The sequence below is a fragment of the Meles meles genome, chromosome 4 (assembly GCF_922984935.1).
Source record: "Meles meles chromosome 4, mMelMel3.1 paternal haplotype, whole genome shotgun sequence".
NCBI classification, from domain to species: domain Eukaryota; kingdom Metazoa; phylum Chordata; class Mammalia; order Carnivora; family Mustelidae; genus Meles; species Meles meles.
In genome coordinates this window covers 39,730,127-39,749,751 of record NC_060069.1, presented here as the reverse complement: position 1 = coordinate 39,749,751, position 19,625 = coordinate 39,730,127, and the positions used below count along the sequence as shown (strand labels likewise).

The 19,625-nt window shown below is 39.1% G+C and overlaps 1 protein-coding gene across 1 annotated transcript; it reads right to left on the bottom strand.

The window, feature by feature from the left end:
• Window positions 1-7,639: 7,639 nt before the first annotated feature.
• On the bottom strand, window positions 7,640-19,119 carry CSTA (cystatin A). Its single transcript, XM_046002996.1, has 3 exons — window positions 19,017-19,119; window positions 11,364-11,465; window positions 7,640-7,871 (listed from the first exon to the last, which is right to left on the bottom strand). The coding sequence occupies exons 1-3, from the start codon at window positions 19,080-19,082 to the stop codon at window positions 7,743-7,745; spliced, it is 297 nt and encodes a 98-aa protein (XP_045858952.1). The 5' UTR covers window positions 19,083-19,119; the 3' UTR covers window positions 7,640-7,742.
• Window positions 19,120-19,625: the final 506 nt, after the last annotated feature.

Here is a 19,625-nt window from a genome sequence, read left to right as displayed (position 1 = left end):
ATACCGGCCATACCACAGCTCTTTCTAGGAAAGACTCTTTGGCCCACAGCTCCTACCGAAAGAACACCCCTTGGTAGCCCATTTGCACTATGCTCATTCAACCAGGGCTGGGCAACTGCCCACGAACTGCTAGCCTTAAGTTGGCCAGTGTCTTAGGACATGTCCTGCAGCAAGAAGATGATCTGGACAATCAAATTCTTCAAGGCTTTGAACCAAGAAATACTGAGGAAATGACATAATTAGCAGTGAAAAGTGAAGCTTGAAGGAAAGTGGCAATGAGATGCAATAGGGGACCATGACAGTCCAATGTTCTGAGAAAGCAGGACCCACAAGGGCACACACCATGAAGCAGAGAAAATCATACAGAAGAAAGAATGCCAGTTGGAGCTGGCACAAAAGTGGACAGAAATAGAGATGCAGACAGCTGCTTGGGGAAATAGCTGAGCCCATTAATAGAGCTCTAGAGTAAAAACCCACATCCACAGTTCCTCAGGTTCTTAGGGCTGCCTTGCATTCTGGTTCTTGGGTCTTCAGCTGTGAGACCCAGTTCTATATGGCCTTCACAAGGCCTGGTTGTTGGACATTTCCTAGATTCCTAAGCAGATGCGTCTTTATGATAAATCTGTGCAGTACATAAAATAAGTTCTCTTCAACCAGAGGAGTCTATCAAGAACATTCCCAATGAGTCAGGTGGCGAAGCAGTATCTCCCTATTTAAACTATCCATTGACATTAGGACATTTTTCCTCAACCAATATCTCCTCATGTCATTTAAAGCACCAGGTATGTGCTTGGATAGTTCCTTGGGAAAAACTCCCCACTGTCTCTGAACCAAGTTCCAGCAGGAAGACTCAGGAAGCCTCCACGGTCCAAGATGAGTCTTTGGCTCTCTCCTAAAATAAGAAACCAGGCAGAAAATCATAGATTCACTCCCTCAGGCAAGTGAAGAAACCTGTTTCCCAAGACAGAACAGAAAAGGCCTTGCCTACAACCCTGAGCAGAATCACACCCTCTGAGTTGTCACTTGGCCCAATACTGCTCATTTAGAAATAGTCGGTGGCAGAGAATTTGGGAGGGCTTGACAGACAGCTGGGGTTGAGATCTTCACCCTTGCAAGGCAAGGGTACATTCTCTCAGTTTTTCTCTTGGGTTAAACAAGACAATTTTTGCAGTAGAGTACAATTCTTGCTCCCAGATTCCATTTCAAATTTGATAGGGGGAAATGCTTCAGAAATGCAACTTTGCCTTTGATTGCAATGGTACCGTAAAGGAAGGCAAGGATTTTTTGTTTGTTTTTTTTTGAGAAATTGCTCCTTTATCTGGATAAGCCCTCAATGACCAACGAACTTTTAAACACCCTTTCCATCAACAGGATGGCCTACAATTATCCAGTTCTAGATCTATTTTTTGTTTTTCTTGGAATCCCAACAGTTCTTGGAAAACAAGTTTAATTGTTCAAATACCACTTCCTTATTTTTTAAAATAAGTCACTCCCTTTAAAAAGTTGTCTTCTATGTTAAAATTGTTTTTAAAAGGAATAATTTAATTTTTCAACATAGTGTAAATCTTCAACAATAGTGTGATTTTTCAATAACATTTAGTAAATGAAAAATTATTTTCACACTTTATATTTTACTGGGACAAAACAGATTTGGGCTACATTTTCTGACATGCATTTTTTGTTTTATTTTGTTTTCATCATCTTGTTTTAGGCTGGTTTCAGCCTATAAATAACCAATGTGGCTGGATCAGCTCTTGCGGTCCTTATTATAATGCAAGACACCCTTCAGCCCTTCAGCAATAACTCAAGAAATGTTGGAAGAGAAGCATCATTACTTACAAGACCTGGACATTACAAAGCACACCTGAGGCCGCAAAGTGAAGTCACAAGGAGAGAGAAAGAGATTGTACCGGCTAGGAGTTCTGCTTTTATTGGGGTAGAGGGCGGGGGAACCTAGAGTTTTGCAGGCTCACTCTTTATTGGTGAATTTAAAATGTAAGAGTGGAAATTTAAAGCATGGGAAGAGAGAAAGAAAGGCAGTGGCCCAGATGGTTAGTTACCTAAATTACCAAGATCTCTAAAACAGGGAGCCCACATTTGGGGGAGGTGGCTTTGTTCTTCACTTGGTCTGTGGGTGGCGCTGTGTTTATTTGAGATAGTTATCTGCAAAGAGGACAGGTCTTTGAAGTGGATACCTTACCAAAGCTTAAATGAGGCACTTGTATTACAAAAGCAAAACAAATAACTGTCAGGGTTTACCCTACAAACCTATTCTGTTTTTAACCTACTATCAGAAATTTTTTATAATATTTTAAGCTTAGAAATATATTTTCAATTCTATTAGGGCAAGTATTTCCATTAAACCTTTTCCTCTTTCCTTTATCTCACTCTAGTACTCAACCCTGGGTGACATTAGAATCATCTGGAATCTATTTCAGATTCTTATTCAATTAATCTGCGTGGGGCCTGACTTGGGACTTTTATTTTTATTTTAAAGATTTTATTTATTTCCTTGGGAGACAGAGAGCATGAGCAGAGGTTGGGGGGGCGCAGAGGGAGAAGCAGACTCCCCACTGAGCAGGGAGCCCAACTCGGGGCTCCATTCCGGGACTCCTGGATCATAACCTGAGCCAAAGGCAAATGCTTAATGGATGGAGTCACCCAGATGCCCCCTGACTTGGGACCTCTAAAAAATTTATAAATTAAGTGACCCTAATATGCAGGGGTGATTGAGAGTCACTGCACACATTACTTGATCTTCTTTTCTACTTATTCCTATTTGCTACTATGTTCTTGCTAACAGGAAGTTTACTTAACCAGTGATGGGATATGTTTATCCATTTATTTAAGTCTTTTATTTCTGACAGTGAAGTGCTGTAATTGTCTTTGCATATGTTCTGTATGTCCCTTATTAGATTAATTTTTTAAGATTTTATTTATTTATTTGAGAGAGAGAGAGAGACGTTAGAGGTAGGCAGAGAGAGAGGGGGAAGGAGGCTCCCCACTGAGCAGAGGGGTCAGAATAGCTGAGCAAATGAATTCTGAGCTTGTGTTAGTAGAGTGTAGGGGTGAGGAACATTGGTCCTGGAGGCAAATAGCCTGGGATTATATCTTCACTTTATTAACTAGCCATGAGGCCCTGGGCAGTAACTTAACCTCTCTACACTCAGTCTTCTGTAAAGGGGATAATAACAATATTTACGCATGAGGTTGTTATGGGAATTAAATGAGTTGTATGTGTAAAGTCTTTAGAATACTACCTGGTATATAATAAGCACTTAATATATACTATTATTTGGGGATGGGAATTAACAAGTGGCACTAAAAGGGTGATGAACATAGTGCAGAACACAGAGGGAGACATTGTTTAGGGCATCTTTAAAACGAATTTCTTTTCCCTCCTCTCATTTCTCCATCCCATTCCTTCTACTTCTTCCTTATACTCCTTCCTAACAATTCAGCCCAAAATCCATTAGGTAGGCCCAAGGAAGGAATACAATGAAGAATTATATGCCAGTAAATTAGATAATACAGATGAAATGGATAAATTTTTAGAAAGACAATACCAAAACCATCTTAAGAAGAATCTAAATAGACCTACAACAAGTGAAGATTAAATTATTAATCAAAAACTTCCCATAAAGAAAAGCCCAGGCCCAGATAGCTTCACTGCTGAATTCTACCAAACATTTAAAGAAAAGTTAATACCAATTCTACACAAACTCTTCCAAAAAGTAGAAGAGGAAGACTTTCCTACTCATTCAATGAGATCAGTATTACATAGATACCAAAGCCAGACATCAGAAGGAAACTACAATCAATATCTCTCATGAACATGGATGTAAAAATCCTCAACAAAATGCTAGCAAACCAAATCTAGCACATAAAAAATAATTACACACCATGACCACATGGGATTCATTCTAGGAATATGAAGTTGGTTTAACATTCAAAAACCAATTAATGTAAAGCACTATAGTGAAAGAATAAAAACAAAACCACACGAACATCTTAAAAGACACAGAAATTGGGTGCCTGGGTGGCTCAGGAGGTTGGGCCTCTGCTTTTGGCTCAGGTCATGATGTCTGGGTCCTGGGATCGAGTCCCACATTGGGCTCTCTGCTCAGTGGAGAGCCTGCTTCCCCCCCTCTCTCTGCCTGCTGCTCTGCCTACTTGTGATCTCTCTCTCTGTTCAATAAACAAATAAAGTCTTTTAAAAAAAATCTTTAAAAAAATCCAATAGCCTTTCATAATAATGATTAAAAAAAAAAACTAAAAGAAAATGTCATCAACTTTATAAAGGGCATCTACAAAAACCCCACAACTAATAGCATACTAAAAAGTGAATGACTGGATGGTAAGATCCTGTTCCCTAAGAATCTCTTAGGGATTCCAATCCCTAAGATCAGGAACAAGACAACAATGCACACTTTCACCTCTTCTATTTAACTTTATACCAGAAGTTCTAGACAGTAAAGATGAAATAAAAGATATTCAGATTGGAAAGGAAGAAGAAAAACTATCTCTCTTTGTAGATGGCATGACCTTGTTGTAGAGGAAAATCCTGAGAAATCTACCAATAAACAAGTTCAGCAAGATTGAAGAATACAAGACCAATATACAAAAATTGATTGCCTTTCTATACACATGCAATTAACAAGCCAAATGAAATTAAGAAAATGATTTCATTTACAATAACATTCATAAGAATAAAATCCTTAGAAATAAGTTTAACAAATATGTGCAAAACATACTCTGAAAAATATAGAACACTGTCAAAAGAAATTACAGAAAATGTAAATATTTGTGGAAATATCCCATGTTCATGGATTGGAAGGTTTAATGTTGTTAAAATGGCATTACTCCTCAAATCTATAGATTCAACATAATCCCTATCAGAATCCTAGCTGACTTCTTTGTAGAAACTTAGAAGCTGATTCTGAAATTCATACAGAATTTCAAAGGGTCAAAGAACCAAAACATTCTTGAAAAAGAAGAATGAAGTTGGAAGATTCCAACTTGTTGATTTCAAAACTTACCGCAAAGCAACAATAATCAAGAAAAATGTGGTACTGGGCACCTGGATGGGTCACTCAGTTAAACATCTGCCTAGGTCAGGTTCAGGTCATGATCCCAGAGTCCTGGGATCAAGTCCCAAATCGCTCCCTGCTTAGTGGGGAGTCTGCTTCTCTCTCTTCCTCTGCCGCTCCCCCCTGCTCATGCTCATGCTCTCTCTCAAATAAAAAAAAAAAAAAAAAAAAAAAAAAAGCATGGTATGGGATAAAGAAAGACATGTAGATTAATGGAATAGAAATGAGGGTCCAGAAATGAATTTATGTGACTGTGATGTTTTGACAAGTGTACCTAGACCATTCAATGTGGAAATGAATAGACTTTTCAACAAATGGTGGTGGAACAACTAGATAGCCACTTACAAAATAATCAGGTTGGATCCTTACCTCATACTATTTATAAAAATTAACTGAAAAAAATTAACTCAATGATAAAAAATTAACTCAAAAGGGATCAAGCGCCTAAAGGTAAATATTAAAACTACAAAATTCCTGATGATTCACAGACCTGCATCCCTGGGGCAAATAATACATTACATGTTAATTTTAAAAAAGCATTAAAATGTTTTTAAAAGTGAAAAAAAATATAAACAACTAAGTTTTCTTAAAAAAATAAAACTACACAACTCTTAAGAAAACATAGGAGTAAACCATTATGTGCTTGGATTTGGTAAAGGATCCTTAAATCTGACACCAAAAGCACAACTTAAGAGAAAAAAACATAATTTGGGGGGCACCTGGGTGGCTCAGTGGGTTAAAGCCTCTGACTTCGGCTCAGGTCACGACGATCCCAGGGTCCTGGGATTGAGTCCCACACTGAGGGGGGGGGGGGGTCTCTGCTCAGCAGGGAGTCTGCTTCCTCCTCTCTCTGCCTGCCTCTCTGCCTACTTGTAATCTCTGTCTATCCAATGAATAAATAAAATCTTAAAAAAAAACATAATTTGGATTTCATTAAAATCAAAAACTTTTACACTTCAAAGGACAGCATCAAAAAGTAAAAAGAACCACAGAAGAGGAGAAAATAATTACAAATCATGTATCTGATGAGGGACTTGTATCCCAAATATGCAAAGAAATCTTATAACTCAATAATAAAGACAAAATGATTTAAAAATGGGCAAAGGATCTGATAGACATTTCTCCAACTAGGAAGATATGCAAATGGATATTAAGATCATGAAGGGTACTTGACATCATTTGTCATCAGGGAAATGCAAATCAAAACCATAATATGATACCACTTCATGCCCACTTTGATGTCTAGACTCAGAAAGGCAGATAATAATAACAAGCGTTCAGGATGGGGAGAAATCCAAACCCTCCTACACTGCTGGTGGGAATGTAAAATGGTGCAGCTACTTTGGAACAGTCTGTAAGTTCCATGAACAATTAAACATACAGAGTTGCCATATAAAACAGCAATTTCACTCTTAGGTATCAGCCCAAGAGAAATGAAAACATGTATGGGCAAAAAAAAAAAAAAGTATGCAAATGTTCATACATTGTCCATAATAGTAAAAAGGTGAAAGCAACCCAAATATCCACCAACTGATAAGTGGATGAGCAAAATATCCATAAAACTGAATATTACTTGACCATAAAATGGAATAAAATATCGGCACATGCTTCAACATAGATGAATCTCCAAAACATGCCAAGTGGAAGAAGCCAGTTGCAAAAACCCATATGTGATTTCATACATATGGAATGTCTAGAATAGGCAAATTTACAGAGACACATAGAAAGTAAGTAAATTAGTGGTTGCTTAGGGTGAAGATGTGGAAGAGGATGGGGGATGATAGCTAAAAGGTATGGGGTTCCTTTCTGAGGTGATGGAAATGTTCTCAAATTAGCTATGCAACAGTCGCACACATTTTTAAATACATGAAAAACTATTGAATTGTGTAGTTTAATTGGGTGAATTATATGGTATATAAATTATTTCTCAATGGAGTGTTAGAAAAAATGGCAATTAAATGAAACATGTGGTTTTGGACTGGAGCTCTTAGCAATTAAAGACATTTTGGGGACGACTGGGGAAACTGAATGGTGTCTGGGGACTAAATAGTAGTAAATGTATCAGTGTTAATTTCCTGATTTTGACGGTTGTATTTTAGCTATTCAGGAGAAAATGCTGGTTTGTAGGAAATGCACTCTAAAGTATTTGTTAGTGATGGGTCATCACTGTAGGTAACTTACTCTCAATGTCTGGGAAAAAAGATTTTTTGCGACTTATCTGTAAGTTTGAAGGCATTTCAAAATATAAATATATTTTGTAAAATTCCTGATTTAATTTTAAAATGTGAGGCTAGGGGATGGAATATTGGATTCTCCTCAACCACGGGGCACTGCTAGCCCATAATCTAGTCTGCCTATGGTGTGTGGGAATGGTTGTGGTGGTGGTCTTATCCTTTAGCAGGTTGCATTGGGCCTGAACAATTTCTGTAAGATTTCCAATTGACATTAAGTTGTATGGAATTTCTCCTCTAAAACAATAACATTGACTTTGAGAAAGAAAAGGTAAATACTATTTAGTATAATAAAAGAGAAATGGTTGAAGAAATCAATTTATTTGAAAAGGAATGCTTCTTTATTGATAGTTACATTTATTAGCAGGGAACATTAATCAGTAGCCAGTGGAAAATATCAGACCACTTCGGGAACATGCTGCTAAAAGCCTGTGATCTCATCGTCCTTGCTTTTGTCAGTCTGGTAAGCAGTAAGTGTCAAAGTTGAATTTTGTTGAGGAAGGCCTTTGAATACTTTCATGTGAATGTAACTATTATCACCTACTCGCACCTAAAAGATAAAAAAAGAAAAAAATGAAAAGGAGATTCACTCAGATGGATCTATGCCAAGTGAAATAAGCTTTTCAGGAACAGTATTTCTAGATAAGAATTCTTGGACCTTGATTTTCATAAACCTACCACCTTATTTTATGAGAAAGGACAGGCTAGAGGCATGGCAAGAGGCATAAGCCCTTATTTTATTTCATTATTTTATTTTATAATTTCCTACTGTTTGGGCACAATGAAAGTGCATTTCATTTTCAAAGATGCACAAAGCAAGAGAACAAGTGACAGTCTCCTTATTGATTCTGTTTTCCGACTTCCAAACTGGGGTACTTTATTAGCCACATGATTTGAAAAGGGAGGAGAAAATCAGAATTGTCGTAGAAAATTTGGGAGGTGCGGTTCCCATATCTATATTAGCACCTATATTATAAAAGCCCACTGATAGGACTGACTGGACAGCAGGGGATGGACAGTCCAGTGTCCCTTTAAAGTAAAGGGATCTTGCTGGTTAGTCATTGGTGTGAAAATTGAAATGGTAGTATGGGCATGAATCTGAAACCTAGAAAATCATGGTGAGAATTTCTACTTTTGTTTTTGGTTGGGACAATAAAAATTTTGTCTTAGAATAATATTTTTTATGTTCTGATGTCCCTTCCTAATTAACAAATACCGTTCAGCAAATGTTTACTATGATTCAAAGGCTATGATGAACATTGTATATACTTCTTACTACAGGCCTGAACAAAGGTAGAACAATGAATGACAGTTTTTACGGATGGAGAAGCAGTTAGGAGAGATTAAATAATTTTCCATAAATCTCTCAGCTAATAAGTGACAGAGTCAAAACCTAAATCTAGAGTCCAACATCGATGTTCTTTTCACTCTATAGTGTAACCACTTTTTTTTTCATGTAGGTTCCACACCCAACATGGAACCCAGTACGGGGCCCGAACTCACAACCCTGAGATCAAGACCAGAGCTGAGAGCAAGAGTTGGATGCTCAATGGACTGAACCACCCAGATTCCCCTACCGTTGAACGTTTTAAAAGTACTCTGCGTTTGGACAGGACATCAGCCTTTGCAGACATTAGAAGCAGCATGGCCGGTAAATAAGAATCAGACCACCTGGGTTCAAATCCTGGCTCTGCTCTTATAATTGTATGACCTTTGTTAGTTACTTCATCTCCCTGAGACTCCATTTTCTCATCAGTAACACAAGGGAAATGATCATACTTATCTTATAGATTTGTTGAGAGGATTAAAAGAGATAATACATGCTCAGCTCTTAGAAACTGGCACGGTGCTAAGTGCTCAGTAAATTTCTAGCTCATTTATTTCACACAACACCTGGCAAAGTAGGTTTTTTTTTATTTAAATTTTTTATTTTTTTAAAAGATTTTATTTCTTTATTTGACAGACAGAGATCACAAGTAGGCCGAGAGGCAGACAGAGAGAGAGAGGAGGAAGCAGGCTTCCTGCTGAGCAGAGAGCCGGATTCAGAGATCAATCCCAGGACCCTGGGATCACGACCTGAGCTGAAGGCAGAGGCTTTAACCCACTGAGCCACCCAGGTGCCCCGCAAAGTAGGTTCTTATCTGCATTGTGCAGATAAGGGCATTGAGGCTAAAGGAAGATGAGGGGCTGTGATCACGCAGGCACTGCCTAGTGGAACAAGTTGAATAAGGGTTCCAACCTGGAACTGTCTGACACCAGAAAGCCTGCAGCCCTTCCATTCCTCCACCTGCCTCTTGATAGATAGATACTTGGCAAAGAACGCAGAAGGTCACTTCAGAAAGACCTTAAATGTAGAGAGCGCTTCAGAGTAGAGATCAACAACTAGACAGCCAGGAAATAATGAGGGAACTGGAGTTAATAGTTGTAATCCAGTAGGAGAAATTTGATGAGGTAGGTGGTCTCTCTCTCTCTTTTTTTTTTTAATCCTTTCAGGCAGGTGGTCTTAAGGGATGAAATTTTTAAGTTTTCTGATGAGTTTTTTAAGAGATGCATGAGCTGGTTACTATATAAAATTTATGAACTTGGACTAATTGTAAATTATTAAAATAATGATCCCAATTTTGATGGAATGTTACTTGTCTTTGAACAAAATCATTGTTAACTGGAAAAACGTTTTCAGCTGTGAAGAAAGCAGATTGAGAAAGGGGGAAACAATGTCGCTGCTTTCTGAGTATCAGGCGGGATCTCATTCATGTAAGCCACCCCAGGACCTGGCATATACTAGGAGCTCAAATTTGGGAGGGCTGGGCTGATCCATTTACATAACCCAGTGTTGTGATTTTCCTATGCTGAGGTGGTTAGGACCTCTTATTTTATTTCATTTTACTTTATTTTTTGCTGAAAACATTAAAAAAAAGATTTCATTTATTTATTTGTCAGAGAGAATGAGGGAAAGAGAGAGCACAAGCAGGGGGAGCAGCAGGCAGAGGGAGAAGCAGGCTCCCTACTGAGCAAGGAGCCTGATGCGGGACTTGATCTTAGGACCCTGAGATCATGACCGGAGACCATGGCAGACGCCAACAGCAGATGTGAGCCACCCAGGGGTCCCTGAAAACATTTTTTTAAACATTTTATTTCTTAAGTAGCTAATTGTTAAAGAGGAATAAGCCAAACTGTGCCTTGGTCAAATGGTTTTGTAAATCTCAAGTACATGTGTTTGAATGTCTATTGTTATTACTTATCTGATTTATTAAATCAGAATTATCATTTCAGTGTGAAAGAATGAAGATGGTTCTCAAATATCAATGGTTGACTAGTTGAACTGGTTCCCTCTCAACTTTGCAACCATTTTCAATTAGAACTGGATAGTGTATCATTTAGTTTAATGATATAATTATAAAATTAATCTTAAAATTATTTTAAATGCTCCACTGTTTTAAACTATACCTACAGGGTCACAAATTGAATCCACTTACTTGAATTGCCAAATTATTTAAATTTTATTAATCAAAATGCTGTGTAAAGAACAACAGTAGCTTCAGTTATTTTCCCACCTAAAATTACTTTAAATCATTCCTAAAATCCATTTAATTTAGACACATAGATTCACAAGGATTCCATAAAGAGTGGAATAAGTTTCAAGATAGCATCTGGTCCAGCTCCAGGCCTTCAGGCAACTGAGATATCCTCTCATTTCACACAAAAGCACCATGGCGACAAACTAAGCATCCTTGGAAACGTTATGAAATGTCTTTCTATACAATTTCCAAAAATTGTAATTTGTAAATTGTAATGGTAATTTGGAAGGAGTCAATTTGGAAAGCTTTCTAAATTCACAGGAAACAGATGGTGGAAATATATCATCATCTGCCAAATTTGAGAGTCTAACACTTGGGAAATTTCATGCTAGGGAAGCACCTTCATTTAGGACAACCAGTAGGGACAAAATATATGGTCAAGGTAACAGGGAACATCACAGAAAGTGAGAAATGCAGTGTCTTTTAGTACCAATGTGAACCCAACAAGGATATTGAACTCTAACCTTAATATAGTAATTTATTCCAGCAACTACTTGAGTTTTATACTCTACAGCTTCAAATTCTTCGTAAGTCTCATTTGTTTTTTCTTCAAGCTGAGGTTTAACCTGAGGAGGAGAAAAAAGGAAACACATTATATCAAAGCTATAATAAAAAGTGGATAATAAAATCCACTTATGTGATTTTCAAGTCTGGGAAACTCGTGCTTCTAAAGGTCCTCAAACATAATAATAAGAGCTATATTCACTATTTCAAGGAAAAGAAAAGATCTGCCTTTAATAAGATTACATGAGCTAACTAAAATGTTCAATTTTGTGGCTTTAGGCTGAATTTGCATCAAGTCAGTGTGGTAATATGGCAACATGATAATGTTTTCACTAGTAGAACTGGTATATATGTCTTTGATTAATAAAAATGGGAATTCAATAATTACTATTTCACCTAAATTTTTTTTATTTTGAAGTAATTTCAGACTCAAAGTTACAAAAATAGTATAGTATGCCACAAGATCCTTGGTCTAATCACATCTGTAATTTCCTTTGCCATGTAAGATAGCACATTTACAAGACTCAGGGATTAGGATGTTGGCCACCATTCTGTCTACCACAGAGGGATTATAAACTTTGGTGGCAGCATGCCTAAACCTGACATGACAAGGAAATGGTGAGTCTCAAATTCAATATGTGAACTTTTACTGGATTTACCAGTTTTCAGTATGGGTCCTTCATTCCTTCTCTTTGCTGAGCCTGATATGCTAGTTTCCACTGTGTTCTCTCTAACTCACTTTCTGTGAAGAGTAGGGCTCCAGAATTCTGCCAGACCTTGAGATAAATGAAAGGGAAAGATCTAGGAGTGGACTAACTGCTCTTCATACAGATCTGCTCTCAGTTTTCCTGGCTTTAGCCCCATGCCTCACTCTCATTGTCATACATTTCTGTCATTGCCCGTGTTTGAGCCATTTTGGAATTCTGCACCATGAATCCGCTTACTGCTGGCTCGTCACTCCCATCTGGGGTTGGGCTCCATCTAAGTGGCCAGTCATTTTCCATTGTTCATCTGTTTCCCATCTTCCAAGGTTTGGTCAGTATCTTTGAGGTGGTGTTTGCCTGTCTCCGTTGTCTTTCTATGTGTGGGTTTGTGCCCTTTCCCCCTTATTTTTTCCTGTCATCTAGAGGGAAAAGAAAATAGATGTGTATCTTCAATATACCTTGTTTATTGGGAAGTTGCTTCCCTGCTCTTCACTAAAGCATTTTACGTGTTTCCGGCAGGCTTCCCATGCATCTACATTCTCCCAAGCCCATTCAGGCCTTCCCATCAGTGGGCGGACATATTGAATTCCTCTACTATCGGCCCTTGGTTTGGGTGCCAGAATTGGTTTTCAAAGACGTAAATGTTTTCCAACTTTTTGAGTTCTTAGACCACTTTTGAGGGTAAAACACTTCACGGACCACCACCCATTTCTCCTGTGGCCTTCAGAATAGATGGGAAGAATGTGATATTGCTTTCTTGAGATGGAAAATGAAGCTTCAGAGTGGAGAAAGGAAGAAGACAAATTGTGAAGGGGGAAAATCAGAAATGAGAAGAGGTAGGGTGCAAGAGAGAGGGGGAAAAGGTAGACAGAAGTGCAGAGAGAAGTCAAGTAAGGAGAAGAGTTACTGTTTTCTTGCTTCTCCTATCTAACACTTCTGAGTCAATACTGGGTACTGATCAAGTTAGAAGCTGAGTTGGAAAGGGTTAATCTCCAAACCCAAAATTATCTAGTTAAACCTCATTTTACAAATGAGGGACCCAAGGCTATGAGGAGACTATGACTGCTTAAGGCTGAAAAATTATTAATTACAGTTATTTAAGGTTTTCAATCCCTTGCCTGATAAAGCTTAAGTATCTGATTTATCTGTTGTAATGATCTGTATTCCTTCTGGTTTCCAGTCTTTTGGTCATTTTTTTTTAACCACATATCAGAAAATTTTATTTCTATTTGTCCTTGTCTTAAAAAACAGACAAAATCTATAACCTTTTTCATTGCATCTGTGCAGTTTACAAGTCCAGAATTTTCCATAAGAGAGCTGATTTCCAATGTCCTGGTTTGTTTTGGTAAGTGCACTGGCACCTGTCAGACTGTGTGCCATGATTTCAGGTTTAGTGTACTTAGAGCCTGTAGCCTTGCTTTCTCTTCCCAGTAGAACAGGCTGGTATTCTTCTAATGTTGGATGCTATGAACTGGGGGTGGGTGGGGTGGAGGTTGAGGTCTAAGCTGAGGAGCAGGAAAGAGGGCAGAATAAGAAGGAACTGGTCAGTGAAACCTTAATTTTCAGAAGGTAAGCTTGGTATTGAAAGACCCCTCCTCCCAGGGATGGGTACTGGGAGGGTGGATGTCAGCTGGGAGTTGTGGTCTGAGACCTGCTGGAATACAGACAGACCCTGAGCTGAACATAGTTGGTGTTCACCTTCCCCAGCCTGCCATACACAGTTGTGGCTGAGATGATGGAAGAAACGGTATGGGCCCAGCCACTGTCACTCGGGCCACAGCCTGGAGAAGGATGCTCTCAGGGAGGAGCCGCTGGTAAAATACAATTACCCTAGGGCTGTTCATATATTTTTATTGTTGTAGAGCATGAATCTTGGTGAGTTGTTAGTCCTCTGGGATCTGAGGATTTGAGCCACGTCGCACCCAACACACCTAGGCATTTTCCCTATCGACAATCATTCCGCAGAAACTTTGGACTATGCATAAAATAGGGGAGAATGGATAGAAAGGTAATAGTGGCAACATGGGTAGGCCATATTTTGGCATGTTTTACAGAGTAAGGAAGGAGAGTTTGGGTATAGCATGAAAGTATAGTAGTACTGATGAAAAGTGACATACAGACATATGTCATTTGACTATGTTTTTGAGGGAAGGCCAAGTGTGGGGCAAGGCACCTACTATGCAAGAAATGATGGCACCCCACATAAGAAAGGAAGGGCAGAGTCTTTGACTGGAGGGAGGAATGAGATCCAGCAAGGGATAAGGAAATTGGGAGTATTCTTGTACCAGTCGACTGCAATCTTTAAGAGACACAGGAACTGAGACACAGGCTGTGGGGGCCATGGGCATGGGAGAGATTGAGAAGCCAAGAAGAGAGAAGGCCCAAGTCCAACTCTCTGGGGCTTCTAGAAAAGGGTCAACAGGATGTGACTAAAAGGATTGTTCCAGCAGCCCTAGGTTCCTGTTGCAGTTGTTTACTGGCATACATTCATAAATTTGTACTGAGTTTCTATGGTTCTGCAACTTCCTTGAGCAAAGTTCTCTGACCCTGAGCAGAAGCTGAAGAGGAAGTGGTGGCAATGGGAGTGATCTCTAATTGAGGACTGGAATGCCAGAATTTCACAAGGTCAACAGAAATCAAGGGTGGAAGAATGCATGAAGCCAATCACGGTCCAGGCTGGATGGGCACTCAAGTGGGCCTGAGCATGTTCTGATGATGAAGATGTGAGGGTGAGGGCCTGAAAGATTGTGGTGTGGCTGAATGGTAGGTTCTCTGGGTGTGGGGCAATGGGAGAAGTGATTGATGGGGAGGCTGTGGTCAGAGAGGAGAACACAAATGTGTGGGTGAGTGACAGTGGTGACATGCTAAGCTCCGGGTGTGGTCTCTATGATGGTATGCAGAGGGGGTGTTTGTATGATGTTATGGTCTGTGTGGATGCCAGGAATGGCATTCAGCAATTAGTTTTGACACGGGCCGTGTGCATGTGTGCGTGTGCATGTGTGTGTTGTCTGTATCTACCTGTGAGTATGTAATAGTACCCTTCATTTCCAAGAGTAATTATTGAAATAACAGTTCTTTCCTGCAATAACATACTCAGAATTCTCATCCCAATTCTCAGGTCAAATATAGCCCTTATTTCCTTGAGTGTATCCCCTTTGTAAATTTCTCTGAAGGCAAGAACCATCTTTGTGTCCCTTCTGTCCCTGTAGCAATTCACATAGTGCTGTGTACATAATATTTTCTGAATGAAGAAACCAGGGCTGTTTTTCTTCATGACACCTTGTCTTCCTAGAAAGGATAAGAGGATAGAAGGGGATAGCAGAGACACTCAACTAATACAGAGAATCCTGGGAAAGGGGATTTCTTCCATGTGTACTTGGGACCCAAGCTCTATTTGCATCCTTTAGCGATACGTGATACATAACTACCATTCAGTCTCTTTCATCTTCAGAATGGAGACTCTTTCCTCCTGCCTTCAGAAATGTTCAAGTCTCCTCAACCTGGAACTCTTTGTTTGATTTTCTTCTCTTTCTGACCTCACCCAACATCCCTCTTTCAATTTTTTTTAAAGTAAGCTATTTATTTGTTTGTTTGTTTGTTTATTTATTTATTAGAGAGAGAGAGGGAGAGAGAGACACACAAAGTGGGAGCACAAGGAGGAGAATTGAAATGGCAGGCAGAGGGAGAAACAGGCTTCCCGCTGAGCAGGGAGCCTGATGGGACTCGATCCCATGACCCGAGCTGAAGGCAGACACTTACTGACTGTGCCATGCAGGCATCCCTCCCTTTTTCATTTTGACGTCAAATTCCTTAAACCTGCAGTTCTCATTTTTCTTTGACCCTTTTGCCTCTCTATGAGATGGCCTTCCCCTCCTTCCCTTCTCTCCCAGATGGAGTTCTTCCTTCAGCTGGCATTCCACTAAGAAAACTCTCTGTTAAGGAGAGCGAGAGCTGATAAATGTAAGCTCCTCTAAGAATACCTGCATTTTAAAAAGTGATTTTTTAAAAAATTAGAATACATTAAAAAACAAAGGGATAAAATTACAAGGTGAACGGCAGGTAGTGGTGGTCTTCCTTAGGACCACCTCAGATCATACTAAGCGTATGACTACCAACACTTACTCCTTTGCCTGACTCTGACTGGGCACCTAACTAATTCTATAATCTTGGAGAAGGTGTTTGATTATATTTCTTCACCTACAGGTGGTTTTGGTAATACCTGCCTCTTGGGGTTGTTTGTGGGGAGATTAATTTTATCCTTCATGGGAAAGTGCTTCCTAAACTGCCCATTCTTCTGCCTTCTAATAGTTATTTGGGAATTGCTTCCTAAGGTTCTCCTGGGAGAGGGAAGCCAAATGATAACTGGGAGCTTAATACCTGAGAAGCTGAACTACTACACAGTAATTATTCGCTTGAAAGTTAGGAGCTTTGATGGGCAAACTCTAATGTCCTTCCTGGTCCCAAACCTATGATTTAAAAAATGTTCCTAACTGGAGATTGTTTTATTATGTTCCAGTTACCTTGGCTTCTCTAAATGGACTCTAAACCCCTTGAGGACAGGGGGCATGTCTTAAAGTCCTTATGTATCTTCTATAACATTTAACACAAGGCTGGACACCTAAGAGATAGTCAAGAAATGATTCATTGATATTCATTTCTCAAATTGATTGAAATCTGAGGCTGGCTGCTCACACAGATAAGGCAATTTGCCATACCACATATTTCCCTCAACCCCCATGCTTCTCCATGTTCCTGCCACTGTATAGTGGAAAAGGCAAGTGATCAAAAATCTGAAGATAGGCTAGCTTCTTAACTAGGCAGATATTAACCTCTTTGAATCTCAGTTTGAACTCTCATCTGAGATATGGACATAATGATTTCCTTCCCTGTGCCAGGGGTTATAAAGACCAAATGGGAGGTCAAATGGAGGACAAGGCTTTTAAAACCGCAATGCACCTTTCTAGAGTGATATAACTATTGTTCATACCTACCTCTCATTCTGCCTCCTTGACAGGGCTGGAGCCTGAGGTAAGCAGCAAGAAACACACTTTCAAATTAATTTCATAATTTAAGATGTGGCTCACAGGTGGTTTTTTTTAAAATGCAAGGCCTTCTTATAGCTTCTTACTAAAAAAACTATTCTTGCTAACCAAGATAGGCTTTTTAAAAATCATTGAAATTTTCTGCACACTCTCTCTATGTGGAATCTCTGTTATTCCCCCATTTCTCTTATAACTCTGTTTCCTGGAAAGTCTCAGGGGGATTTTCCAGGGTCACGGGTAACTTTGGGCAAAGATTTGAAGCAAATAACTGTGAAGCCTCCCCTATGCATATTTTTTTCTTGTTTTCAGGTCATTTTTATGCATATCACCTTATGTAGTCCTTACAGCTCTGAGATCAGCAGAGCAAGAGTTGTGATCTTTATCTTAACAAATAGAATTAAGAATTTTTTTTTGCAGCGCTCTGCTTTTGCTTTTTATTTATTTTTAAAAAAGATTTATCTATTTATTTAAGAGAGAGAGCAGGGGGTGGGACAGAGTGAGAGGGAGAGAGTCTTAAGCAGACTGTGTGCTGAGTGCGAAGCCTGACGCAGGGCTCGATCTCAGACCCTGTGATCATGACCTGAGATGAAACCAAGATTCAGAGGCTCAACAGACTGCACCACTCAAGTGTCCCCAGTGTTCTGCTTTTAGAAAACCCATCTCCCACAGGCCTCTTGGATTTATTTATCTCCAGATCTGCAGCCAGTGAGGTCATGGACAGCAGCCTGGGTATCACCAGGGAGTGGGCTAGAAATTCAGGTTCTCAGACCCAACCTACCCCAGATTCTGAATCAGAATCTCCATTTTAATAAGACCCCCAAGTAATATATGTATACATTGAAGTTTGCGAATACTGACCTGTACATTGAAGATTGAGAATTCTGACCTCAAATAAAGGTACTAATGACTTAACATTACCTTTCGGAAGAAGAAAAGCTACAAAAGTATCTATTTTCAAAAAGAACTCTTGAAAGGGAAACATTTATCCCCAAAGAATGAGTTGACAGAAATCCAGGTATGGCATCTCTAGAGAGCATTCCAGAGCCCTAACATAGAAATCCTATCTCTTTCACTTACACAAGAAACCAGTCTTATTTGCCCGGGTCATAGAAAGAAACTTCAGACAGAAAAAATAGGAATGATACAAGAAAATAGGGAGACAATTTACAAACCAAAAATGGTAATTTATACATATTTTCTTTTCATAAAATAAGCAGTATAATAAAATTTTATCATATAGATGATAGCTAATCAAACACTTAAAAATGTATCAACTTGCTAAAAACATTGAGTTCTATTTTCACCATCATCAGTTTCAGAATCAGCATAGACTATGCCACTCCCCTTCTAGTTTAATCATATTCTAAATATGATGAGACTATAATTTTTTTGATGTAGTCAAATTGGCAGGAAGTGTGTACATGGATTGTCTTTGCAATGTTGTTCTTCATTTAACCCATTAAAAAAAATTCCCCGCAGAGCATGTGAAGTCTAGTTTGTCAAATTGTCAAATTGTTAATTACACGTTGGCTCCATTTGGTAAGATTAGACGCTTCATCAGAAACTGAATTAGTAATCCTAGAATCAAACATTGTAAGCCTATAAAGATGACCCAATATAAATTCTTTTATAAATGGGGAAACTGAGGCTCTGAGAAGGGATGTTACATGTTCAAGATCACTCTCATGATTGGAATTATTAGAGGTTTCAGCTGAAAGGCTTTTCGTTGTAAGGAAGCCTGAACAAAACCACACGTTTCTCAATGTTCTGCTGGTTTTCATGTTCACCCATACGCTTAACACGCTCCCCGCCCCCCCCAGGAACCAAGATTTTGGATCAATCCTTTTCTTGATACACACCAACTCACCTCATTAGCAATCTCCTGGATTTCTGGAGTGGCCGGTCTGGCTTCAGTTAAGCCTCCAGGTATCATTTTGACTAATTGCTTCTTTGCTAGGCAGGATGCTGGAACTGAAGTGACAAGGGAAGCGTGGGGACTCTGGTTTTTAAAGAGGGTGTTGCTCAACAAGCTCCGCCTCCAGAAGGTTCTCTTTTTCACAAAGAGCAAAAAGGCACAGGGAAAATGAATATTTCTCAAAGCAAGCCATGCTGCTTCCTCAACAGAATATGCCAGTAGGAATTGGGGAGATTGAGGGCTGAGGATGAACAAATGGGTGTGCCCAGTGAGTCACATCCTCATAAGGAGTCACACTTCCCTGTGTTCTCTTTGACATTGGTTCCATCCTGTTGCATCTGAAGAATGAAATCTGGAGCCACAACCAGAGTTTCCCAATGTTTTAAAACCTCTAAGACAAAGTTTTATACTTTAAAGGTATATTTATTAATAATGTCAAGATTGATTGTTTAGAATTTACTTGACTTTATAAAGAAAGTAAAAGGGTCTGTCTGGAGAAACGTAGCTGGATATTTGTACTTTACTGTTTGTTTGTTTTATACTTCTAGAACTATAGAAAAC